Below are 27,950 nucleotides of genomic sequence, written 5' to 3'. Positions count from 1 at the left end.
TTTAATTATTGAGGTAGGCAAAGTTATTGTTGCAGAAGCGATACTGATTTAAATGATCATAGTTAATTCTGTATGAGCTTGACAAGGTAAAGGCATTAAGAAATGGTTTCACAAGATAAAACTTGGCGTTTTGTGCTGTTTTCAATTCACTGATTTCAAAGCACTTCACCAGGATTAATATTTTAAGCCTCCCCGCAATTCCCAGGAGGAAGTTAAGCATTATTCACATTTTAGAGGTGGGTAAATGAAATCCAGAGAGGTTATAACCTGTACAAAGTCACACAAGAGGCACTAGGCCTCTGGAGAAAGGGAACAGACAGATATTTTTGCATCTTGTTGCCTGCTGTTACCATGTGAGTGAAAGATCACCTGGCAGATACAAAAACCCCCTCTGAGACTCCATAGTTTAAGTCACTTTTAACCCATTTAATGGATTTCTAAGTAAGAAGCAGCAGTTAATTCTTGCAGGTCATTAATTCCTAGTATGTTATGCCATGTCTGACCTTCAGTGAAGTTGTTTTCTATGTGGCAGCATGCTCATATTATTGAATCGTATCTACAAAGATAAGACTGAAAATACTGGAGTATCCTGGTTCAGTGGCACTCAGGTGAAATGTCATTTCTTCTGGCGCTTTGCTCTGTAAGGAGTAGTGAGCTAGGAGATCAAAAAGCCTCCTTCTAACTCATCCTATTACACTTGGTATATCTCAAAATTTCAGTTCACTATGGGGACAAAAAGACTAAAACGATGGAGAAACTAGAATGATTTGTCTCTGTTCTAAGATGCAAAATAAGTAAGATTGTCTGTACCCCCAGCTGCTAAATACAGTGGCTGGCATAATCACACTGCTGAGTTTGGCAAGAGGGTTTTGAGTGGCTGTTGCTGTTTATCTGCTTGACATAAATTACCTGTTTTCCTGAACATATTGGCTTGCTGCATGCTGACTGTGCAGTTTTCTGGCTGTAGTGCAACAAATCTATTTGTTCGTCTGTACATTCCCCAAACGCAGGCACTTTGAGATTATGTATTGATATCATACTGTGGTATTCATATAGGTACACTGTAACTATATTCTTTGCAGCATGTGTTTGAAAAATTAAAATTCAGTTATGCATGAAAATGCATATTATTAACGAACACACTTTTATTATAATTAGCAACGCTTTTCAGACATACTGATTCATCTGTTAGGGAGACCAAATTACTGTAGCATTATAGTTTTTCCTAGTCTGTAGCAAAACCAAATAAATGGGGTAGAAGCCTTGAGGTATTTTGGACAAGGCAGGATCATTCTTGGAGAAATGAAAAAGAGAGAGATGACCTTTGAAAGTACTCATATGGAGGAATGAATGTTTTCTTAATATCTCTTCATTTGTAGTTCTTGTTACAGGCTCGTTATTCATCAGAAATGTTTTGACTCTGTGTGGTATTGCTTTCAAAGCCGAAATATACAGAAGTAGCTGAAATTAAATAATAATAATAAAAACCCATTTTGCTCTAGTCAAGTGAATATTTTGCAAATGACATAATACTTCCTTGGTTACCTCTGTGTTTCAGGATGGATTGTATGTTATTTTTGTAGCTGGAAAGAGCAAAAATACCTGCATTAGACGGCTTTCCTTGAATCTCCATAAAGATTCTTTTTGTACAATATCTGTTTATTGATAATTCTGTCTTTAGTTACAATGAAGTGATCACTGAAGATTCAGTTTAGCAAAGTACTTAGCACTTGCTTAAGTTAAAACATATGAGCTGTCCAACTCACTGTAAAATAATTATTTCTTGTGCTTGTCAAACTATTGCCTAATTGGCAAAAAAAGAAGGTATTATATTGGGTAAGAAATTGGCTCTTACTCTTACAGAGCTTCAAGCAGTACGACTGATGCTTAGGTAATTACGGTGCCACCTTGAATAGGAACACCTTGAAGGCAAGTGTTTTGCTAATGTCAGGGTACATGAGCGTGGTGATTGTCAGGTGGAGGCAGAGAGGTGTACGCTACCTTTTGAGAGATGATGATCCTATTTCGGTGGACAATTTACAAATTTTTCAGATGGCAGAACATTCTCTTGCTCAATGTCATTCATATAAAAGGCATTCTAATGAGAAGAAAAACATGTTAAGTGAAGTATGCAAAGTCTTGAGCAGTGATTACTGACTCTTGCAGTCTTCTGGCTGATGATATCCAGGTTTACAAAACTGTGTATTTGATCAATAGCGACTGACAGCCATTAACCTCTACTGTGTCAGTAGTGGCAAATAACATCAGAAGGTACACTAGCAGTGGGTAGTGGCCATTTCTTGCTTTTGGAGGTTGCTGTTTCTGAACTGACATTCAGACGTGTGTGATACCCCAGCTCCAGTGCTATTTCCGAGTTCAGCTGGAGCTTCTCATGAGTACTTCTACAAGGCTTCAAGCTTGCACTTAGCTGGTGTGTTCTCATGTGCCTATGGCTTTTGTGTACCAACTGATGAAACTGCATACCCTGCACGTGGTAGCACTACTGTGTTAAGCACCCTGACTAATGAATCAAGGGGAGAAGGTGGTAAAACTTTCAGCTGTCATGTAAAAATTTGTTGTAACTGTTTTTTTGTTTTGAGCTGATATTATATTGTGTGCTTACATTCATTGTGAGTATAGATTTTTGTATATATTCTGGTTGCATATTTTCATAATGACACAAAAGCTACCGTCTGTTCAGTTAATTCTTGCTTTTCAATTACTGATTATTGATAATTTTTGAGAGGTAGGATTAAAAAAAAAAATGCCTCCATTCACAAGGTCAGTGCTCCATATTTAAAGCTGGTCTTTTAGACCAGTACTTCAATTCTATTTTTTTTAATACTAACTTATGGCTAGCCACTACTAACTTGGGTATTGCAATCAGCCTGATTTAAAAATTGTTGTCTGAATTGGAAGAAGAATGTTACATGTCACAAAACACGAAGTTTTTTCAATGAGCTGACCAGTCCAGCAGCAGGGGTAGGGGCTGAGTGATATCCATGTATTATAACTGAGCGGCAGTATTCCAGAAGCCTTGCTTCAGAGCTTGTAATATCCTTTTAAAAATATGGTCTCTGACAGAATAGTATTTGTTTCAATCATGATGTGGTAAATTTATCCTTGGGGATTTCGGGAAGGAGGAGTTCCATCAACAAGTACCTGCCTTTCTGTAAAGATCTGATTATTTGTGAAATTACAAGTAGCATTTTAGAGATGGTTACAGTACAGGTTACAGGCACTCTTTGGATCTGAAATTTCATTTTAGAGCAAAAGGTCCCCAAGGGCTGGTTTAATTTATTTAATTACATTGTACAAGACTTGGGTAATAGTTTTAGATCAAAGTATAAAAACCAACTTCCAGGCAGATTTGTAGTATAATTCAAAGTGGTAAATTGCTAAACACTTCAACAGTTTTGCTTCATAGGACAGAATGATACAAGCATATGGATTGCGATGATATAGTACAACTGTAAGCCTTATATTAAAATCATAAATAATAAACTAGGAAAAGTAACTTGCTTAATTGTAATGGCAGCATATCTTCCTTGAAAATATTGTGCTACAAAACTGAATTAAATTGGCCTAGGAAGCCCCGAGGCCTTTTTAAACATTTCTTACCCCCCTTGGTAGCTTGAATGGGGAAGATGGGCTTTAAATCTAGTATTTTCATAAAATAATTCTATTTCAAAGGGCTCTCTGCCTGTAGTGCAGAAAGAATGATGTCTTTAGCTCTAGGTCTTTCCTTATTAGGTGTGTCATGGTGATGGGTGAAACTTCTCTTTCGCTTTCAGATTCCCCTCATTGCATACCTTGAGTGCTACTTTTTTCACTCTTCCCACTTTCAGTTGAAACTTCTGTGTGCATTTTCCTAGACATGACCTTTGGGATGTTTTTTTTCCGGCTGTTTTACTACCACATGCCCAATTGCATCAGGCATTTGAAAGCTGTTTTGCTTTTGGGTCTGTGATCAGCAACATGGTAAAAATGACTCAAAATCAGCATCACCAAAGCAAAGCATTAATTACTCATTTTTCTAAAGGTACAAAGTGCACACAGCAAGAACCAGAAAGCATACAAAAACTTCCAGGTCCAGATCTTTCTTACACCATAATCTTTCTTTGCCAGCTCTTTTGATTTACCCTTCAGCAAACTATTTTCAACTCTCTCACTAGAAGTAGTAAACCACTTGGTTTGGACATGCCATTCTCGATGTGTTTCCTTTCTAATCAGTCAACTTTGACTGTCACTCACAGCGTCATGTCTGATTACTAATACAATTTCAAGGCCAAGGCTCCACTAATGGTAGTCATTTCTAAAACTTGACAAAGGAGATGTATTATGAGGGTGGAGGCTGGCGATAAATCTGAACTGTTGTATCTGGTGTTTGTGAGTCTGACTTTTATCTGAGTTACAGTTTTACAGTTATTACATTAAATCTTTTGATCCACAAGTATATGCTACATCCATCAGAAGTTTTTCCAGTTCATCATGCATGGTCTTATAGCTTCTTTTTCTAATTTTTAAAAAATAGACCAGCAATTTCATTGAAGCCTTCCCTTAAATAAAGGTGCTGGGACACTTTATGACAGTGTTCTCAAGATCAATATCCCTCTGAAATATAGTGCACTTTCCCTTGTTTCATATTTAAAGGACAGTTTTGTTTGTTTCTGTATTGATGTGCTATTTTTTCATGGTTTTCCATCTTGCTTATTTAATCTATTTGGCAATGCAGCAATGTTAGTTTTTACTCAGCTAGGGTAAAAGTTATGACTCATCGAAGAGCTGTCTTCCAAGTGATATCTCCCACTTCAAATTACTCCACCTAAATAAAAGATATGCATATTGAGTTTTAATATTCAGATTCTTATTCTTGGAATAAAAAGCAGCAGCATACACAAAAATTCCATCAGATACTGATGGTTTTTTCTAGAATAAACTTAATGATCAATTTCATGAAAAAGGTTAAAAATGGAAGAGGATGAAGTGGAAAATTGAGGAATATTGCCAAACGTAGTTTTCTCCATGGTAACTGTCAATGCAATACTAAAATTTTTCATATGCATATATTAATTATTATATCAGAAATAATAGTAACTATAAAGCTACAGTACGCTAAAACACTGACATGTCTTTTCTGATGAAGGACAGAGTGAAAAACTGAAGAGGTACAATCTGCTAAGGTCCCTTTTTATTGTAAAATAAGCACTAACTGGTGGCTAAATTGTCTCTTCTGTAATATATATAATTTCCAAATGGATGTGAAAAACTACATGTGTGTGTTTCTTTTGTTGTTTGGGTCTTTGTTGTTTTTTGGGTTTGTCGTCATTTTTTTTTTCCTTATTAAGTTTTTCTTGAAACTTTTTTTTGGGGGGTGGGGTAGCAGACATACCCTCACTGTATTTTTTTTACATTTAGCACAGAAGGCTTTTTTTTTCTTTCTATCATTTGAACTTTAATGTTTTGAAGGACCTTCTCTTATTAGCTTCTCTATACCGCTGTTTAACATTTCTGGCCCTTCTAATAAGCTTCCTTATCCTAGGCAGTTTCCCCTTCTCAAATTAAATAATACTGTAGTAGGTTTTCTTATTATCTTTATAGTAGTTAAACTACTGCAATCCTGTGTTAAGTATATGTTTTTATGGAAGCAACAAAAACCAAACTGTGAAAAGAATTCCACTAAATTTAGGAAGTTCCTTGACATGCATTTAAAAGTTTTATTAAAAATATTAGTGCGAAGGTTAGAAGCTTGGAAGGAGCTTGTTAGCTCAATATCACTTGTAAAGTATTACAGACTATGTTTAAACATTACTAGCAGAAAGCTGGTTGTTTTACAGGCAAAAGTTTTCATAGTGGCTATTTGAAAGAGCTGTTAAAGTTCATAGTTCAGCTAACAAAATTTAGTTGAATAATTGGATTTGCTTAAGAATAACCAATTAAAGAATAAATTAAGATAAATGATTATAAGGTTATCACTTGTTTAAGGTAGAAGCCTCAATTTTAATTTTCCATAAGTTCCTGAAAATTGGTAGCTGGGTAGTATAGAGGACCCAAATTACTGCTTCCATTAAATACAATCTCAGCAATTATCTTTTGTGGTTGATGTAGTGGCTTGCCAGGCAGGGTATTGACACTAGCTGGCCCAACAGCAAGTGGGAACCTCCTGCTGCATCTCATGAGTTCTGTAGCCTGATAAAGTGTCAATGGGAGGGACTGAGGATTGAGACAGAGCAAACTGTAGGTCTGATGAAGAATGAAGGCATAGGGATGTGGAGGGGTCCTGGTGTTACGTGTGGGACAGGACTAACGGTACTTAAGGAGTCATGAATGGAGGGGAAGACTTTGGGTTTCTTGGAATTTGAAAATGGGGGGATTTTGTAGACACAAGCATGTCCATAAAAAACTGGAATTTATTAATTCCTTGGCTGACAGAACAATGTGCTTGCTTTACAATACTTTTCAGTGTTGTACTTGAGATACTGGAAGATATGTTTGTCATTGTGTTGTTTTGCTCTCTTTAATTTATATCAGGATTTTTTGCTTTCTTTAATGAATGAACTCCAGCTGTTGGATTCCATATGGGAAATGAAGCCAGCATAGCTCTTCCTGACAACTTGTGCCTGTGCTGTGAAAGCTGAGAATGAATCAGCATGAGAGATCTGGGAATGATACTCTAACATAAAACAGATGAATGTCATCTATTATTTGGGTGGCAAGGAGAGATAAGAGGGAGGAAAGTTTGCTTTTCAAGCAGGGTTAAAGAAATGAACTTTTTATATGAGTGCAGTTTGTGACTTTAATTTGGAAATAATTTACAGTCACTTGGGAAATTCTGTCTTCAAGGGTGGATTTGAAAGTGTGTACTATGGAGAAAGAACGGTCATAGTAGCTGTGGGGAAAGGGGAAAATAAGTTATAAAAGGAGGGAAGAAACCAAACAAAAAAACCCACCAGTTTGCTTTTAGTTGTCACCATAATTAAAGTAGTTACTAATGGATGTCTGTATATATCATCTGACAGTCTGTAAAGTTTGAAGAAATAAGTAGCAAATAAAAAATAACTCAGTATTCTAAATCCATATTTTCTATTTCATGCATGGTTATTTTTCTCTGATTTTAAAGACATACTAGTTTTCACCATTTTTTAACTAGAGACATCATGAACAACATGTAGTTGAATTAGTAGACCCTATTTCAGCTTTGGTATTTCTATGCAAAGTTCTGGGTCTCAGGTTAAAGCAAAGAGAAATTGTGTTGTATATTATGCATTTTCGGAGAATTAAAGACAGAGACTCAGAATTCTTGTGAAAGTTTAACATGATGCTCCTCATTGTTTTGGAGTATTTTCAGTATTTGAGCCAACGTTCCTTTAAGAATTCAAGTTTCATTTCTTGATCTTTTCTCATCTCAGATATGAGTGCCTCCTTCGGGACACAGTCTGCTTCTGATCATTTTCATTCTGTTTTCCACCTCTCCACTGATCTTGAGCTAACCTGATTTCACCCAGCATATTTCACAATCAGCCCCCCTACCGTGCCTTTCTTGTGTTAAATGTATGCAGTGTCTCTGCTGATCTTCTCTTTCTTTGCAGTTTGGACTGACGGAGCTGGTTTTCTTACAGCTTATCCACATGTTCTCCAAAGCATGGGTGTCTTTCAAGCATCTTTTGTTTTACTACTGATTTCTTTCAAACAGTGGCAGTAGTACATACTACGGACCCTGTTGATCCATGCTGATTGATTTCTTTACGAATTCATGTGTAATTTCAACCCTTGCTAGTAAGTGGGTTCATAATGTGTCCATTGAGATGTATATAGATATATAAGTATGTAACTTCTAATCATTGTCTCAATAGAGAGAAGGATGAACTCATACACTGTTATTACATTTTCCCTTAAATAGCTTGTTTAGACCAACAAAAGTTCCCATGAAATAAATTATTAATTTTTATGAGATTTATAATTTAGTGACTGGAATGTCTAATTTTCAGAGAGAAGAAGAGTATTTTCGGTGTTCAGTAATGAACAGAGAGCAAGCGTTAAGAAGAATGAAAGCATTAAATATGTATCTTTTTACATAAACCTGTATCATTACGAAGGAGTAGCTACTCCAATTTATTTTGCCTATGTATGTTTACTTTTTATAGTGCATATTTGGCTGTGGAAAACTTTTTCTTAATTGCTCAAATTTTGAGCTGAACAGTTTTATGCTGATCTGTGCTTGAGGGTAAATTTTTTTTGAAAACTTGAACAAGAATGAATAGTTCAAGTCTTTTTGCATAGAGAAATATATGGCAAAAGCACCAGTGCCACTAAAAATGAAAAACTGCATCAATTTAGATTGTGTGACAGTTGAAAATAATGCGTATACAAAGATTTATTTTGAGCTCATGAAGCTTATTTTCATTAATGATCCAACACTGCTTATTAGAAGTGTGTGATACAAATACTTTATAATTCTTATCCCTGATGACACCTTCAGAATAAAAGAAGAGATTCCTCTTTTTACATGCACAGTTGCTGTGGGTACTTTTGTTTAGGCCTGTAAGATGTCTGGTCCCCTCTGTGTCTCTCAGTTCACTTTCAAAAGTGTTCGGTAAGCACCGAAATGCAAAGTGGACATCTGTTCTCAGGTGGTCGATGCTCAGCAGAAGAAGCAGGCGCAGTGATTTGATACATCCTGTAGCGGTATCGCTGATAGTTGGTGTCTGAAGGCACGGTGGCATTACAAAAAGCATGTTTGAGTTAAAGAGATCGGAAGGAAAATGTGGAAGCACTGATGCAGTATTCTTTCCAGTGAACAATGAGGAGAAAAAAGTAATTTTGAATAGTTTTTTGATTCAGATTTTCAAATTATATGAATATGGGGACTTTAGAAACAAGCTTTACAATCCAGCCATCTTGAAATGAGTTGCATTCCCCTGAGGCAGGAAGGGGAGGAGAAAGGTGATCCGTTGAGGTTTGTTTCCTATAGGATACATGTGAAGGTGTAACCATAACTTGTACACATTTCAAAAAAACATTTGTCAATAGACTGATGCCACAATCTGAGTCCTCCAAGTGTGTTTTATAAAAGGAAGGAGATAGTATGTGGCCTCCTGCAATAGTTACCATGAAAACAATTGATCTAAAATCTACTCACGTGAACTGTAATCATAAATTAAAAGAAATTGCTAGTTTTAGAGCTAAAGATCAGTTGTGCCAATATCTTGACCCACTGAGACAGAGAAATACATCGTATTTCAAAGCTTTTTGCTCTGCTATCCCTTTCTGCTTGTTTGGTACATTTTATATTTGCTTACTGCAAGAAGATGAGGAACATACGGTTTTGAGTTTCCAGGAAAGTTTATAATTCCAAAGAATACACAAATAGCTCAACTTCCTTGACTTCCAGAATTTTGGTTTATTGCACTTCAGTAGTGTTTGTTTCACTTTTCTTTACCGAAAGGTATTTCACTTATAAATGCCATTGATAAAATCAAAAGATCAGTTTTAGTTTTAAATCTCTTGAGAGAATTTAGAGTTCTCAAGTTCTCTTGTACCATTTAAAATAAGTTTTCACCTTAGAAGTCCACACATTCCATCCATTTTGGCTTCCAAATAATATGTAGCTGCCAGCAGAGAATTAATATTTCCTTTGAACCTTGGTGTGCATTAGAAGCACTCATTAGAAGTTAAAAGGCTGGAAGTTGTGTGATAGCTGCCATGGATTTTGTAGTTTCTTTTTCTAGTATATTGATACTCAATTTTAAGGCGCAAGAAAGCCTCTGTTACTGATGCAGATATTCCTGTGACATGTGAACAGCTCTTATCAGACAACATTTTGCAGTAAACAGCTGTAGTAAACCAAAGAATTCACCAAGCTCTTTAAAAAGTCAGCATGGAGACTGGCTTTCAAAAATGAAACCTCAGGTCAGAATTGCACAGTAGTTTCTGAGTTTTGTGAACTTGGTACAAATACATTTTCACTGAATAGTGTTTATTTTTGCTTGCTAAGGTTATGTCAACACGGCAAATTGAATCTTTCACTACTATGTCTTGTTTTAAAGAAAAACAGCACTTTCCCCAGGAATGACTCTTTCAAGACTCAACTTGCAGTGAAAAATAGGATTAATTACCTTGGAACAAAGGCACATACCATTAGTCATGCAATGTGTGGCATTCTGCTTTTATACTGGTTACTTCTGACTTTGACTCAGATCCTTTTCCTCTGTGTAATTTGTATTTGTTTGGTTTTTTCCATGTTTTAATACTGGACATTCTGACGGGAATTCAGGAAAGCTGAAATGTCTTATTTTTTCAGAAGAATTCCAGGGTGCTCAGTGGAAACCGCATGCTGCTAAAATCAAATAAACATTGTGTTTTGTACAGTTACGAAATACTATGTGCATAATATAAACAAGACATTTATTATAATCTATCTTAGCTATTTTTTCTCTGCCAACTATGCAAGCAAAGCAGCAAGGTAAAGGTCCCTCATCCATAGATTTAATCTTTCTTCAGTCCAAAGCTTTGTAAGTAAAAGCAACCATCTGTACAGGACAGCTGTTGAAATCCCTCTCTTACAAGCATTGTGTTGGTGCCAAAGTGAAGCTTCTTGCCCTAATATCATTGTGCCCTCATTAAAAATAACCAGCCCAAACCCATTCTATGTTATCCTTGAAATCCATTAAATGATCGTAATGGTTACAACAATAGCCTTCTGTAGCAGTTCTTAATGTAGATCATCAGTGCATAGGGTTCATTGCATTTCCAACCGTCTTTAATAAGGAGTTGGGCTTTTTTTGACATTTAAATGATTTTGTGAATATTGTTTTTATCAGTTAGGTCAACTAACCATGCATTTATTCAATCTATGGGAAATCATAGAATTACACAATTCAAGTGATTGTTTTTTGATCTCTGTAATATATTTGTTCTCTATATATAAAATTTAGTCTGGAAAAGAAGAAATCTAAGAAATTAAAATAGAAAAAAATACATGCATACGGGCATGTATTTTCATGAAAGAATAGACTTTCACTAAGTATGTGGGAAAAAAACTTGTCTAGGTATTATCAAAGAGAACAAAAATAGAACATGAACAATGTAACAGCAAAGAATTGTTTTTAATATAGGTGGCTGCTATTCATTTCAAAGGCACAAGAATAAGGTTCAGATACAATTAGGAATTTTTAATGGAATTTTCTTTCAGTAGCTTAATGATGCAAATGATTTTTAAGTGCAAAAGGGGTGGGGGGATGCTAAGACTATACATTTGATTTTCTCTTTTACAATGCTTTTCTTATGTCCTTTTCTGCAGTATTCTTGCCTTCTCAAATACCTGTCATTGAAATCAATTTCAGATGTCAGGAAAAAAGTTAAAGATGTTGGCAGTAGTTGTCATAGATCAGACTAGGATATCTCATTAAACTGAGCAAAGAAAGAGTGCTAATCACCTTTAATTTTCAGATTGGTTGGTCTTTAATCTTAAACTGAATGTGATTGATGCCTTGCAGAGTAATATGTGATAATATTTACTGAAACTTCTCTTAAATATTTGAAGGAATATTTCTGTATCTGCCTGATATGAATGATTTTGGTTTCCTGTGTTCTTTCTTGGCTGATGGCCTCTAAAAGTGAACTTTCAGAACAAATGTAGAACAAGTCAGGCATGCCCCTGTTGTGTTGATAATATCAACTTGACAAATGTATTCTGAATTTTGCCTGCAGCCATTAAAATGGAAAGCAAAGTCGGATGTGTTTTATGGGAGGGTTTTTTTTTATTTCTTGTACCAGCAACTATTGTACTGATTTTGTCAAAGGAAAACATAATTTTTATAAAGCACCTGCCCTATTGACTCCCAACGAGAACAATATATTTTAATCCATCATCATGTTATTTTTACTGCTTCATTTTTTTATTTGCCATTACTGCATTTTTTTCTGTTTACTTCTAAGCTGACATAAAGTAAACGCCAAAAGTCTAAACTAAATAAGTATTACGTTAATGTTAATTTAGGCTGGCTGTTTATTAATAGAACTTGTTTTCTTTATATAGTGAAGAGACAAAAGTTGTTGTTGAACTTTACATACACAATTTTCATGATTTGGTTGCATATGCAGAGGAGAAGGTCAGCTCTGGTCATGCTTTTCTTGTCGTGTATACAATTTTTATTAGTTTTATTTTAATAACAAATTTTATTTGAGCTACACTGTAAATATGAAGTAGAAGGATAGAAATCATCAGCTTTTGTCAGCTATAATGGGTTGGCAAGAAGCACTTGTGGAGAAGTGTCTTATGTAACTTAACGTATGTTGCTTTAATTTAGAAATTATCCTTTTTGTTGTGAGGCTGCTGGATTGGCCTTTGTCCAATAAATGTTTCCTGTAACCATGGAACATGTTAATTTAATGTGTTTTCACATTAAAACGGTGTCAAATTAAGTACCTGTTGAGTATTGCTAAACAAAGAGAAAAACAACTAATTTGCTTCCTAATGAGCCAGTAATAATGTGCAGGCATTTCAGTCTATTTACTTTTAAGTCAGACAGGGTTTCTGGTTGAGCATGTATTTCAGAAGATCTACTCTGTAAACAAGCCTCTTAAAATCTATGCTAGTAAAAGACTTTTTCAGAAACTACATGAATGAAAGCTCTGATTGTGAAAAATGTGTGAGTAGGAGTATTTATGTGATAACCCCTTGAAATAAGAACTCTAGGGTATTTGGAATATACCACAGAAAGTTAAACGATATTTGGGCCAAACTGCTCTCTTATTTTTTGCAATTCAGATGCCAATTCCTTTAAGAATAAGAACAGGAACATTACATGCACTTTTTCCTTCTTTTTCTCTTATTCACACCGTGACGGGAAGTAAAGGACTGGAAGCGCCCGGGGGGCTGCCCGCTGGCTTGGCTTCCTGCAGTCTCTCGTTTCGGCTGTGCCGGAGCGTGTGCGCTCTGCCTCGCAGTTAGAGCTTGCAAAATGAGGTTTGCTTGCAATAATGGATCACTATCACTAAGGATTACAGCTGTGTTCTGCTTTCAGTGACCTCCTCCAAAACAGTTAATCTCTAAAAATCTGTGGTTTTGTCTGTTAAGCAAATAGCTACAGGCTTTCCTTTCTTTTGTAAATCCCCTTTTGATTTTCAGAAACAATTTTCCAGGTATTTCTAGATGATTTTACTTCTGTAATTTGTTTGTACAAGTTTTTTCTGTTGTTAGAATTGGAAAGCTTTCATATGTGGTTCAGATAAATGATTTTATTGGAAAGCTTTGAGTTGGAAAATCAGCAAGTATACCTTGATATTTTTTAGTCCTGTATCTAAATATGTGCGGAATTGCAGAGTCAGAAGAGGGAGAGCCATAAGTAGTATTTGTGAATCTGAAACCTCAGATAGCCCAGACTGTTTTCCAGCTCGGTTGACATTAAGTGTCTGGTGAAAGGTGAAGCTAACTTTGTTGATCTAGTCTCACCTATTGCTTTCCTAAAACAAGTTAGCACTCATGTTAGACAAAGAACTGCTCTTTGTTTAAAAATAACTTGAAGTTGCCAGTCTTTCAGAGAATGTAATTATTTCCTCTGGGGAGTAAAGAATAACATGCCTTATCTACTCGAGGAAAGCTTTTAGGATGCCCTTTCCTGCTTTCTTTGTCCTGCACTAATTTGCTTTTTTTAGAAGAACGTTTCTGCTATCAACATTTTTCTCTGGTGGAGCCTGGTGAAAATAAACCTCAGTCTGTATTGTCCTGTGATGCACTCTCGGTAAATATGTGTAATACGTCAACTATATTTGTCCCTTTCTCCCAAGGAATTTAATAAAGGAAATTATTTTGATTAATAGCTTTTAGATTTAACAAACAACACTGTTTTGCGTTATACATCCATCTGGTCCAGTTTCTGAAGTGTCAGCTTGATGATGTATGTGAATGTATACAGCAGAAACAGATGACTGGAGGGACTTGTGAAATCCTGCAGAGAATTAAGTCGGCAGATTGTTTCCCCCAGTGAGCAATTTTATAGAACTTGTAAACCTGCCCAGGGCTTACCTCTTACAGGATACAGGAGTTCTCGGGGATCGAGGTTCAGGCTTATTCCATATTCCTTTTGAATATACATCTTCATTATTCTCAGGTCATCTAGGTTCAAAGCCAAGAGTAGAGGTTTGCTCTTCATTTGTTTAATGCTGCTAAGCAGGATTTAGCAAGAGTATCTGGATGTATTTGATTAGGCTCCAGCAGAAATGATCAGGTGCTTCTAAGTTGGATTGCATGAGAGTAGGATTATGATATAATGTAAGAAGCGTAACATATAGGAGTGTGGTGGTTGTTTTCTTCTTTGACAACTTGTGTATTATGCACCAGCTTCACGTTGCATTGCTGGCAAGTGAGTGTTCTGTGTTATATCTCTTGGCCATTCACTCATGAACTCTTCCTGTCTTCTGACTCACAGTTTAAAGTTGGAGAGAAAGGTTACATGTGCAGAATTCCCACATTTCCTGTGGATAATATTTTCTCCTCTCTTTAAGGTGACTTGCACAGAAGTCTACCAAACTTACAAACCCAAGCTTTACCTAAAGCAGTTGATCCGCTTTCATTTTTATACCCATACTCCTTTTAACAATTTAGAAGAATGATTTTTGTGAAGGGAAGTCTCTTGTCTGATTGTTTGAGACAAAATACTCAAACTCTGAAGACAATCTCCTGACTTTCCTTGCATTAATTGGCAATCTCATTACAGGTATTACTCTGTCCTCCAAGACAAGCCATAGCCAGTAGACTAAGTGGTTTCTTTTTTCTTTGCTTTAAAGATTCTGGTTAAATAGAATTTCATCTTTCTCCAGCCAGTTTTGAGGGAAATTTTACAAATGGTCTTTTTGATTTGACTTAGACTCACCACTCTTTTTCAGTTATTCCTTTTTGTTTATTATTTCATAAACATGCTAACACAACTAGTAGATGGTAGCCATTCCTTGTTGCTTCTCATGCCTATTCTTCAGAGTAATAGAGCTAATGAAGTGGAGCCTACTTGTGCTTGATTTGATGTTGCAGTGATACAACACAGAGGTGTCTTTTTCTTTTCTAGTCAGATAAATTGCACTAAAATATCATGATTACATGAATTACTTCCAAAGGATAACAGTTCTTCAAGTTCACATTCCTCAACCTTTTGTAACTTTAAAAAGCTCCTCCTCATGGTAGGTTTTTTTAATGTAAAAGGACTTTTATGGTCTGTTCCGTGATTTGGACATAATATACCGTGTAATTATTACTTCTGTCCTGAGAAATCTGTCTATACTAGAAGGAAAAAAAATTGCCTTCTATTTCAGTACGTAATTATACATTCTGTATAGATATATGCTTCTGATGGGTTTTAACCAATATTTTATTGATTTGCTATTGTTACATACAGAGTAATAGCTTTCAGTTCTTTTGAATTTCCTAATTTTAACATACTTAATGTCTTCTTTGCAAATGGCACAAATAAATAATGACTATTAATAACACTGTGAACTGTATATCCCTTCAAGATATTCAGGTGTGTTAGTACTACCTCTTAGAATGATTTTTAACTAAGTGTTTCTTTTATTACAGTTCCTAGTGCAGTGAATGCAATCATTGAAGTTGATTTACGATAAAAATTTTACTTGTACAACCTTGAAAATTTTAAGCACACTAACTGTAGCATCTTTGCAAATAGTAAAGTAATTATCAACTATGCTTTATTTTTTTGATCACCTAGTATCATGTTTAGATAGAGGTACTGTGTACTGAACATAGGAATACAGTACTTCAGTAAAAATAAAGTTTGGGAGGTGTAATTCACTGGTCCTACATCCTACGGGATACACAGAGTTAATAAAATAGTTCTGTATGCAGAGCAATTCGCTTTTGATAACTTCAGGCCTTGGCATTAAAACAAAACAAACAAAAAACCCCCTAAACAAGCACCACCACTGCCCCAAAAAAACAAAACCCACACCAAAAAATCCAAACCCCAAAAACCAAAACAAGAAGAAAACCACTCAAACCTTAATGAAGTTATGACGTTATTTTCAAAACACTATTTAAGCTCCCTCCCTGCCTAACTGGGGTTTAACCCTGCATGACTTAAAATAAATCTTTTATTTTTCCTTTACATATCCTTTTGATGTATGTCATCCATCAATGTTCACAAGAACAGTAAATGCATTGATCTATTGCTACACTTGGCAAGTTAAATAACGCTTTATGTAAGGAGTATTGATTTATAAAATTCAGTACATGTAATTAACATTAGAACTGTCAAAAGTTGAAAACAGTATTAACTTGCTGCTTATTTATAACCCAAAGAAAATTAAATAAAATATCCAGATTAATAAACTAAGTCCTTTTTTTGCCTTCAGATATGTCAAGCTAAGTTACGTTTTCAAGAACAGAGAGATATATTTCTTCAAATTCTGACAAGAAGAAATTATATGTTTCATCAGTATTGTTGAAAATAATTCTATAGTCTCTAGATATGTGTATTATCCCTGAGGTGGTGAAAGAATGCCACTTGGATAGTTCTGAAAGGGCTTAGTGTAAAAGACACAGAAATAAGTGACAATATTAGGGAAAATTAAGGTAGACAATTTATGTCAGGTTTTCAAAGAGCCTTTGATCTAACCATTAATTAGTGCCTGCTCTTCTGCATGGGAGCATGTGAAGGTGTGTCTCCCTGTCTGCATGTACACTGTATTATCCGGTTGTCTACACAAATTACGCTATGAGATACTTTGAGATCTCTGCAATGATCGCTTTGTGCTTCCGTTTGACTCAAGCACTAACCAGGTGCCTGTTCCAGAGTTTGCTTAAGATGATGGGAATATTTCGGTTGAGTTCTGTGAACTTTGGGCTGCGCTTTGATTGCATTTTTGTCCTAATTCAGCATCACATAAGGATACGAACAATCCTGTCTCTGTTCAGTATAGCATACGATCGTGTGCTAACCACTCTTGAATTCAGTAGCACCATTGAGATCCTTTGAATTGAGTTTGTTGAGGCAAGCCTTATCCAATTTATAAACCTATTTACATTTTTCAAGTTTAAAGGGCAAAAAAAGAAAATTACAAGTTACATGTAAACAAAATAACAATAGCAGTAAGGAGTGGGTGTTGTTTGTTAACAAAGGTTTGTGCATGAATCATTTCCTCTTCAGTCCCCTTCATCAAAAGAGATGTGTGTTTATATCTTCTGCGGATATTCATAGCTGCTTTGCTATTTAGAAATAATTCTCTCCTTGAAATAATAAATAGGTGGCCTTACAGGGCTTTCAAGTCTGGCGGTGCATTTGCTGTGCCATTGTTTCCTCCTGCTGCACTCATGTTTCTGTTCTGGTACTTCCAGGCGCTTGTCAGCTGTTTACCTTTTTGATCTAATTTATCTTCTACAAAATAACCAGCTGAGAATGCCTTCTATACCAACGACAAACTTGTGAAAAGCACATTTATGTTTTTTATCTTTTCTGTTCTGTTAAATGTTCTGTAAGCTTTCATCGTGGTGTCAGTTGGAATATTTAGTGGGTGTATGTAGACGGATAGATATCAGTGTGATCAGACTGGCCCAACAGTAGTTGGAGGTTGCAGATTCTGTAGTAGCAACAGTAGCTTCCTTTGCAGTTAAAATTATGAAGGAAACCCTGTTATATTTGGATTCTCTTTCGGTAAGAAGGCAGTTTTGCCTTCCACCTGCTGCGTGCTGAGATTTGAACAGTAACAACTTATTTCCTTGAGAGCTCCGCAAGTCTCTGTAAACATCACTAGGTATGAAGAGAATATAAAAACCATGGAGGTTATGCTTTGATACCAAATTCAGCCTGGAGAGGTTGTAGGTTTCTTTGGAGGTTTTGTTTTGGTTTTGATAGTTAATTGGTTCTCTTTTATTTGCCCACTTTGTATGCTGTCAGGCCTTCTTCTCTCAGTACATTTGTAACCTTCTTAAAGATGTCCTCATGAATATTTCAAAAAATAATTCTGCAGCCTTTTTTGAGGATGAACTACACTAAACATAACTTAAGAACATCATCTGTAGCTTCTTGATTTTTAATCTTACAGCAGATATTCCATGAATTCATGAAACTGAATTGTGATTGCTTTCTGATATACAACAAACCAATATTTTTTTGCCCTGACTCAACTGAAGTATTACAGGAGGTCAGAAAGTGAAACTAAAACGTGAGGTGTAGAAATTAAATGGGGAAAGGAAACCTTACTGGGACTTTAGTTTAATACATCAGGAGCTGCTTGAGGCTCAGTTAAAATTATATCAACTCATTTTTTTTTCCTCCTTGGCTGGTCTGCTAAAGAAATCGATTTTAAGAAAAGAATGATACAATTGCATGTGGGAAAATATTTCTCAGTGTAGTTGGGGATAACTAAGAGAGTTTTTTGTTGAATTTTAAATGGACTGATGTTACCGACCACTGTCGTCTTTTCTGTTAGAATCCAGGTTCTGTAAATACTCTTTTGTGCTTCTGTGGGCCCTCCTCCTTTCAGTTCTGAGTCTTTCTAATAAAACTCAAAAAATCTTTTGTCAAAAGGGGATTCTTCTTCAAGAAGTGATCTTGTAGTGGTTGAAAGTATAGTCTTTAAATGGTGTTAGGGAGTAGATCTGATGACTGTAACGAATAGGTTATGTTTAAGGACTTTTAAGCAACCGGTGATAATAAGATTTTCTTATTTATCATAAAAAAACTGCTCTAGCTTTTTTCTATTGTCTTGTCTCAGCATAACATAGAAATATATTTTTCTGGTTCATCTGAAGCTGTTTGTAGCGAAAAATGGAAGAAGAGTAAGAGATAACAGAAAATGTTTGTGCCTTAAAACAAGATAGAAAGGTTGGAAATATTAAAACAGGTTTTCCTGTAGCAAGTAATTTCATGGTGTGTATCTTAGAATTGTGGAAGTTTCTAAGGGAAAGATTTGTGAAAAAGATTTGATCTGTTTGCATCAAGAAATGAGGAGCTTAGAAGAAAAATGGAATCTGCAGTATCATTTAGGTAATTCTGAAATAGAGAACTGATGCTTCAATTAAAAAAGAATTTTTAATTACATCTACTTAAATATCAATGTCAAACACTTATGCTTGCTACTTGGGACTCCTATTCTATTGAATAGTTGAAAACTAATCGTAAGTATACATTACAGAATGTTTAGTTTTCCTTTTAGGGTAGCGTGCAACAGGTATGCAATCTTAAGTTCAATATTTCTTCCATCCAGATCAAATATATAATTGGCAATTACTCAATAACTAACTTCCCAATTAGTTATTTGACCTATTCAAGGCAAAAAAAGTTACCCATTGAAATCTCATCTCCCCGTGACTGTGCATTTAAAAGAAATAAATGTCACTTATTCTAGAAATATGTAGGTTTCTCACAGAATTCGCTGAGTCCTAAAACAATTTAATTCCATCCCCAATTAAACCTTTAAAAGCACTATCCGTCAACTTCAGCTGATACTGTATTTGCATTTAGACATTATAGTAGAGGTATCCAACAAGTAGGTTATCTTTTTTTATCTACAGGAGGACAAAAATGGGTAGTGCAGGCTCATTTACTTGACTTACGAAATTGAGGAAGAAAGACTGATTTAAATACAGTTGCTTCAGTATTATTCCAATATAAAATCAGATATCATCTTTGATAAAAGGTCAGGAAATCCACTTTAAGGGAATGCTTTATACATTGTGTGAAAATTCTTAACTATGGCAGTATACTTGAAAAACAACCTGATATTTTAATGAAATATTCACCATGATGCATCAGTCCTTTCAAATCTGGGCTTGGAATGAGGTAGTAAAATGCAATTTAAATTTAATTGTTGCACTTGGTGATTTATGTCACACTTCCACCCAAGAAAATTTGAATCGCAAATATCCAATATTTTGGATAGAATAGCCTTCCTGCAAATCAATACAGTTAAAGTGACTGAATGCTCTAATGTATGTTTGACATTGTTGACAGTTTATGAATAGCTCATATACTAACTTTCACAGCATCTCAGCAATGCTTTTTAGAAGGTTTGAATTCAAAAGAAGATTGATTCAAATATATCTGAGTTCCATCCGACCTCCTGGTACATTTCCCAAGATTTACTATGTAATAATTCCAAATTCTTATGCCATTTAAGCTATTGAAGTTCATTTCCACAAGAGAATACAACTTGCATCCAGGGCTAGCACATGCATACATGTGTGCGTACCAGGAACTAAGATAGTAAGATTAAAAGGTTCTTTCAAAAAGGAAAAAGAGAAAAATCTTTTCCATGTCCACATTGAGAATAAGAAGAAAATGGCCCTGATTCCCCAGAAGGTTGCAATTATCAGCTGTCAATCGGTACAGAGCAGCTCATACGCAACTGCGTGCAATCTGAAGCATCAGCTTGTGAATGTCACAGCTGAACTTTAATCTGTTCTTGATGGGATTCTGCTGTCCTTAGTTGTACCTACTTTCTTTGGATTACTGAAAATATTCTTCCTGTCTTTAGCTTGGGTTTCCTGACTCTAACTTCCTTTTTAATTTACCTGTACTTTTGTATTATGCATTCAATCCCCTAGACACATCTTTTAAAATACTCTTTTTATGGCAGTTCTCATTAACCTACCTGAAGATGGCTCACATCCCTTTCCCTTGCAAACAATGAGAGCAAAAGCATTTCTATATTGTTGCTCTTCTCCTGGGCTGATCGTTCAGCCTCTGTATGCAATTTATTTATCTAGTCTCATTTTTCTGGAAAATTCCTCAGATATATTCTGTTCTTTATTTTTTTGTGTCAGTTGATTGTAGCTTTAGACATGTGTATGAATAAACCAATTGTAATTTTGTCTGGGTTTATTGAAAAATGTATCTCAGTCAAAAATTTATTTTCAATGTTGTATCTGTTGGGTGAACCGAGTGATGGAAAGACAGCTGCTCAAATGGTCTTTGTTAGTGATTGAGCTGTATTTGCCCTGACTTGCTGGTTTATGAATAGGTTAAACTACTTTTAATATTCAATATTGGCTCACCTAAAAATGACTTAGAAGTAGAGATACATAACAAAGACAAATAGCAATGGCAGTGGGGATTTCTTAACCTTTTCTCTTCACTCACTACATTATTCTTCCTCTGAGTGTGCTCAGGACTACAGTAACTGATTTTTTCAAGATGAGAGCATGTGATTTTACCTGTAACTGTTGGCATCCGAAGTTTCTAGAGAAAAAAACCTGCTGAGATTTTAACAGGCTAGTTGTAGTGTTTTTCACTGATGAAGGTGATGTGCTACCTTCTCTGGAATATGGTAACTTCCCTTTTCTCAGTAGGATAGAGGTGTTCAAGATCAAATTGCGTCTTTAATTAAAATAGATGAATTCCTGAGGGATAGGACTACAAGACTGCTTTTAAGATCTTGTAGCACCCTGTAGTAGCTGAAAGATCTATTCAATCTGACTTCTGTTTATGTATTTTACAAATGTCAGCTGTTTGAGGGCTAAGAATCATTAGCCAAAATTTGTTAATGTGTTTATTAGAGGGTATGCTTGAGGTCCCTGAGATGGTACTATCACTGTACATCTCACGGCCATGTTCACTCACACTATCCTTATGAGGTGAGGTTCCCTTGGTTAACTAAAGAGCAGCAACTCTTGGAATTTTTGTTTTCATTCCATTCAGTACAAAACACTACTACAGTCAGACTGCCTTCTCCTCTTACAGATCGTATTTGTAAGTTCATGCCTGAACATGATTTTCAGGGAGAATAGATTATGAGCGAGCTCTCAGCTTTTCTGTGATGCATCTCGTCTGCTAGGACTGGGAAGAAGCCCAAAGTAGATGACAGTTGCATACAGCACCATTTTTGTATTTAAATGTCAGTATTAATCCAAATAAAAGTGTACGGGCATTGTTGAAACAGGTCATGAAACTGTATTTTGAAATAAGATCTATCTAAGCTTTGCATGTACCAAAGAAAGAAAATAGACTGGTTAACCTGGCAGTATAATGGAACTCTTGCAGTTTAGTGATGCACAAAAGCAAGGCAGACAAGTTTTGGAGCAAATGTCCAGATAGTTTTGGCATATTTAATCCTATATTTTCTTCAGATTTACATAAAAATAAATCGGTACCATCCTTTTAATGATACTAGTCAAGATGTTAGCAAGTTTGGTAAGCAGACTTAATGAAAATTTGTAGAAGCTGTATATATGTGCCAACAGATTGGCACCTTATCCTTTCACTCCTCCTTGCAACTCAGATAATTTTTAAATTATTTTTATTTTTAAATTGGCGTAGCTGAAGAGCCAGAGGGGCTGGAAGTATTAACATATTTAGCATTTAGAAGAAAGCAACAGCGTATAGCATGAATGCCTGGGTTTGGTTGAGGTTGTGGGGTTTTTTTGGGGGTTGTTGTGGGGTTTTTTTGGGGGTTTTTTGGGGTTTGTTTTTTTTTTTGTAGACAGAAAACCATTTTAGCTAAGAATATTAATTCCAGTATTTTATTATTCCTGTTTCTAGGACTCAGATAGGCTTTTTATTAGCTTTTTGCTCTATCCTTCAAGAGAATAAAAACTGAGATGCTCTTATGGTTTCTAAACCTTTGATTGGCCAAGGTTAGCCTTATGGTGAGCTCTTCCTGTATTTAATTAAGTGCAACTATCTAATACCTATTAAATGACCCTCTTGATATCTTCCATCCCTTAGCCAGTTCCTCCTTTTCTACAGTTTCCTTCTGGGAGATGGCTTTCATTTTTCCTGTTTCCCTGGGATGCTCTATAACACCCAAACTTGTCCTTGTAGGTCTGGTTTAAAAATGTGCTTTTCATTACAGCTAAAAGATGTAAAGCTTAGGGTGCAGCACCATTTTGATCATGTGTCTGAGGTGTGAGCAGCACTGTGCTGCAGAGATGCCAAAGTCATCAAAGCTCTACTGCTACCTCTCTTCATGGAATCTTTGCTTAGTATTTTATTTTCATTTCTGCTTTCAGTGAATATTTAGTGAGCTCTGATTACATAATTGAATTTGATAAACTGATGGTATGTGATTGATGAGAAAGTCAGGAATAAATGATTAGAAGATAAAATTACTTCAAGGGTTTAAGTAAATCTTCCAGAGAGCTGGGGTAATTTATAAAGCATGCTATATTCTTTATAAAAATAATCCCGTAGGTCTATTAAATTTTAACCTCTACCAGAATTGGATTGAGTTTTGAGAATAATTTTCATGTAATACCAGCTTGATTGTGATACTTCAAATGGGAGATAGCTCTGAGTGGGTTGCAGCATCACTGGGTTTGGAATATTTGAGTAGGAAACATAGGGCTGAATGACAGACTTGTGGGAAGCAGTCTTTATCTATCCAATAAATAATTTTTTTCTTGGAAAGATGTAAGTTTGAAGGAGCGAGTGGATAATTCAGAGTGAAATAATGAAGGAGGTTATGCTGCTTGAGTCTTTAAATCACTGAAAATCAAGATCAACAAATTACTTGGTTGGAGGTTTATAGTGCAGATACCAGTTTCATTGTAATCTCCCTGAATGGCTCAACTTTCTTCAGCAAGGAATAGTTCAACAAGTTCATTTCATGAGCCTCTACATACTAGACGGTAAATGTCATTGTTTTCAGGGGGCTTGGCACTAATCCTTTCAATTTACCAATTGGACTCTGTTACAACCCCTTCCCCTAAATACCAGCACAACTCCCTGCTGCTTCCTTTTCGTCTCCAGAGGAAGCCTGACACCTTTAATCTTGCAAGGACAGAATGTCTGTCTCATAACTCCTTTGGGAGAGTCCCCAAAATATATGCAAAACCTCTGAAAGGATTTAACATTTCCTCATGTGTTTAGAAACATCCTTGTAAAAAATTGCTTTTTGCTCTGGGTAAAATAATTGTATTTCACACTAATATTGTCTAACTCTGACTTGATTTTTTTCTTTATAAAGTTTTAAATATTGACTGATTTTACTAGTTAGGAGAATAGAACCATAGAATTTTTGGATTGGAAGGGACCTTTAAAGTTTTAAAGGTCGTCGGGAAGATGGGAATTGACATAAGACTTCTTCACAATATTTGCAGTCATTTAAAAAAAAAAAAGAAGCTTTGCAGAATATTATCTCAGTCATGTAATAGACTGGAGAAGTGCAAAAAACGTCTTTGGTTTGCCTCGGACTATCTGCTAGTTTGGAGCTGTTCCTGTTTTCTCATACGTTGAATTGTCATAGCTTCCTGTGTATCCATTTTGAAGAAAATATTACTGATCTGCACTAGCCATTAATTAATTTGTTTGAAAAACAAATTGTTTAAATGCTACAAATCAGTAAAGGACCTTACCTTAAAATACATTTTTGAATTTAGTTTTTTAGGTCAGATTTTGTGTAATAGTTTATCAGTATTGCTTTAAGATGATGTGCTTTTTTCCTGCAGAACTACCTATACCTTTCTGAAGTTAACTTCTAAAAACTAGGGAGACAATTTGTCAACACAAATCATCAAATGTGTATGCGGTGGATGTTTGACCTTCAGGCCAATTGTAGCAAACGGTTTGGCAACAGTCAACCTGTGACTCCTTGGCCACACTCGGCTGAAGCCCAGCTGCTTCGCTGGGCCTGTGCGATCAGGCCGATAATGGGTCCGTGCTGCCGTGTGGGCTGCTCAGGCACGCACGGTCCCCGGTGAGAGCAAAGCGAAAGATAAGGGCTTGGAGAGGTTGGCATCACCGGGCCGTGCCGCATACCCGCGGCCGTCCCAGTCTTCGGTGGAACACGAGGGCGCCTTGAAAGCCACTGACACCCTTTGCCTTGAGCTCCTTCTTCCCTAACGTGTGTGGTTGCTGTCTTGTGGCTGTCAGCTGTTAAAGATTATAGTATCTGACCTGTGGATTCAAAAATTTCAGCCAGTCTTGAATAATACATGAAGTCATTTCCCTATAAACTGTAAAAGATAGCTTAAACTCTTTAAACAGCAAGTATAAAAATACCTGATCTTAATCTAAAATAAGTTTTAAAAGAAAGATTAGCGACTTAACTGAATGGTTAGTTGCACAGGGACAACATTTGTGTTTTGGTGTTTTGGGTTTTTTTTAAATGAAATTTATATACGTGAAATACGCATTCTGCACTTCTAAAAAAGCACAGTGAAGCAATGGCTACCTATTAAATTTTATTCTATATTTTGTATTAAATCTTTGACCTTGAATGTCATTTCTGTATTTTATATATACATATATAAACATGTTAATTTTGATTGTAGGCAGTATTTGTAAACTTCTAAGATTAAGTCTGTAGTTCCTACATAGTTAGAAGTAGAAATTTGACATGTAAAGTGTGAAAACCTTCATCCTCCAGAGAGGACAAGGAGAGGGGAGTGTCTCCAACCAGTGTAGACTTGTATTAAATCTGTGTTTGAGTGGAGCTTTGGCAATTTACCAGCCGAGAATTCTGCTGCTTGGAGTATTTTGAGCATTTGTGATCCACGGGAGAGCAAGAGTTTGAGACTACATGTGACCCTTGAACATTACTGAAGTACCCTAATTCAAAATCTGTTAGTGGTTTCAGGTAATATAATTTAACACATTTTGTTTGGCAATAACATTGAAAAACACATTAATCTTGCGATTTTGTGAGGTGTTTTTTTCTAAACTCTTTTTTCTATAGAAATTCTTTTACCTTGAAACTTCTCCTGCTGTGATAATCATTTCTATCCAAGATTACTCTTCTGGTTTCTATTCAAGAAATAAAAAAAAAAAAACCTTTGAGTGGATTTAATTGTCACAGAGGAGGGGCGGGGCGGGGGGAAGCAAATAGGGCTGTTCACAGCCTGCTGAGGTAGACAATGCTGAAAATCTCATATGTATGAACAGTAAACATGGACAAAAGCTTGTCTGAGTGGGCACTTCTCTTCTAAGTAAGTACTAAGGATGAAGGTTATCAAGATCTTGTGAGTTCTGCCTCTAAAGATAAAGCTTAGTTATGAATATAACAGCGTAAGCCTTAACTACTGACTCATGCTGTCTCTTGTTTTATGGTGGCTAGTTTGAGAAGTGAGCTAAATATTGGTAGCTTATACTATACTTGCTTAAATTGCTTACAAAACCATTTATCTCTCTGTATTTCAGACGATGTTGCGCCATACTTCAAGACTGAACCAGGCTTGCCCCAGATCCACTTGGAAGGAAATCGGCTTGTACTTACGTGCCTTGCCGAAGGCAGCTGGCCCTTGGAATTTAAGTGGTTACGCAACGACAGTGAAATAACCGCCTACTCCAGTGAATATAAGTAAATAAAAGCTATATAATAGCCTTCTCTAAGTGTAATTGCCAAAAAAACCCCAAAACAAACACCCCCCACCAAAAACCCCGGTATCTCAAAACACCTTTGTAGATGCTGGTACTTTGACAGTGTTTTTAATTGTGAAAGACGACAGGTTTTTGTAAATGAGTAAGACCTCTATGAGAGAATCTCTTTTGCTAAAAATGATTTTTCACACTCCAAAACAAGGCTCCTAACGTAGAATTGTTAAGTACCCAAAATGTTTTTTTTCTGGAGGTGTTACCTTACGTATGTTTATGATAAAGAGCCGGCATATTCCTTAGCTAAGTGTTACATATGAAATACTGCTTGTCCTTTAACAAAGCTAAGCTCAATGGGACTATTCTTTTCAATAAGATCTAGAAGAATGTGGGCTATCTTAAATTGCATATGAAACTTTTGGTTTCATTTCTGAGAATACAAAAATTCATCTTATAGTTTAACAAACTGTTCTTCTGTGATTATGCCTTTTGCTCCCAGGACCTCACTGCCTCACTCCCCATTCCCCAAGACATCCCATTAACCAAGAGAAAAACCATGCTGTGGCTCATCAGAGCTACATTTTTGCTGATAGGCAGCAGATGGCTGGCCACATACCAAAGTGTGAAACAGCCAAGTTTTGTCTGCTTTTCTTTAATGGGAGCATTAACTGGGTCTCCCCTATGCAATTGGCAATTTCTGTAGCCTTATAGAAATTTAATATTTATGCACCTTATTTGTTGCTTTCAAATTTTGTTGAAATTGCCTCTAGTGAATTCAGAAGTTATAAGGAGTGGTTATGTGATACAAGTGGGTATGTTACACAAGTACGGAGCACTTGTATAACACTTATGTCTTTAGCAAACCAAGCTAAATGCTGCACTTCTGTAATTACACTGCTTAAGGTAGGGAAAAGTTGTGCTCCATCACTATAGACAAAAATTACAGCATAGGTTAGTGTAAAAACGCAGATAATGATAAAAAGTTTTATATTGTTACATAAGGTAGTCCTTATTTACTTTTCTCAAAGATTTTCAAAACTGTAACCTAACATTAGTTCTGTTTTCCATATTCTTTACATTTACAGAACAGAGTGGAGGAAAAAAAAAATCCCCAAATAGTATTTTAAAACTCTTATGGATCATTTAGCACTTAAAGTATTTATGTGCTATGTTTCCAACCAAACGTATCGTTCTATATGAACTTTCCTAGAAATTAAAGACTTTTGATTTAGCTGAGACCACTTAGTCCTGAGTAATTGCATCTGTTAATGGTTGCAGTTTTCAAGCTTTGAGATACTCTGATACCTTAAAATGAGCCATACACACATAATGGAGTGTTGTTCAATTAATAGAAGAGATTTGTGAATACTTTCTAGAAAATAAAAAAAAAATCTCTAATAGCACAATTAATCACAGAAGGTTTGAGCATCACTTGGTATAAATGCCACTTGTTTTGATCAACAACAGCAGTCTATGGTAGTTTCTTGGTAGAAGGAGCTGACAATATCTCTTAACCATGTAAGATGCTGAGAAAGTAAGACAAAGAAATGGTGTGGGAGGACGAAACACATGAACATGGAATGAACAAAAGGCAAAGGCTAGAAATCAAGCTTTGTAGATGTGCTAGTCACTGAGAGGCTTACATTTCATGATACTAGGAGAAACCTGAATAAGAACACATGCCATTTTGAA

General features: G+C 35.8%; 1 protein-coding gene across 1 annotated transcript in view; it reads left to right on the top strand.

Annotated features, from left to right (window-relative positions):
- The window catches only part of SDK1 (sidekick cell adhesion molecule 1), a gene marked incomplete at its 5' end in the record, with an annotated part of 412,638 nt that overhangs the window by 92,809 nt on the left and 291,879 nt on the right, over positions 1-27,950 (top strand). Inside the window, one exon of the mRNA XM_082006804.1 lies at positions 26,085-26,244. Within this exon, the coding sequence (XP_081862930.1) occupies positions 26,085-26,244 (160 nt within the window). The remainder of the gene's footprint in view (positions 1-26,084; positions 26,245-27,950) is intronic.

This window comes from Phaethon aethereus, assembly GCF_964289735.1.
Source record: "Phaethon aethereus genome assembly, chromosome: 15".
NCBI lineage: Eukaryota > Metazoa > Chordata > Aves > Phaethontiformes > Phaethontidae > Phaethon > Phaethon aethereus.
This window is presented reverse-complemented; position numbering and strand designations above follow the sequence as displayed.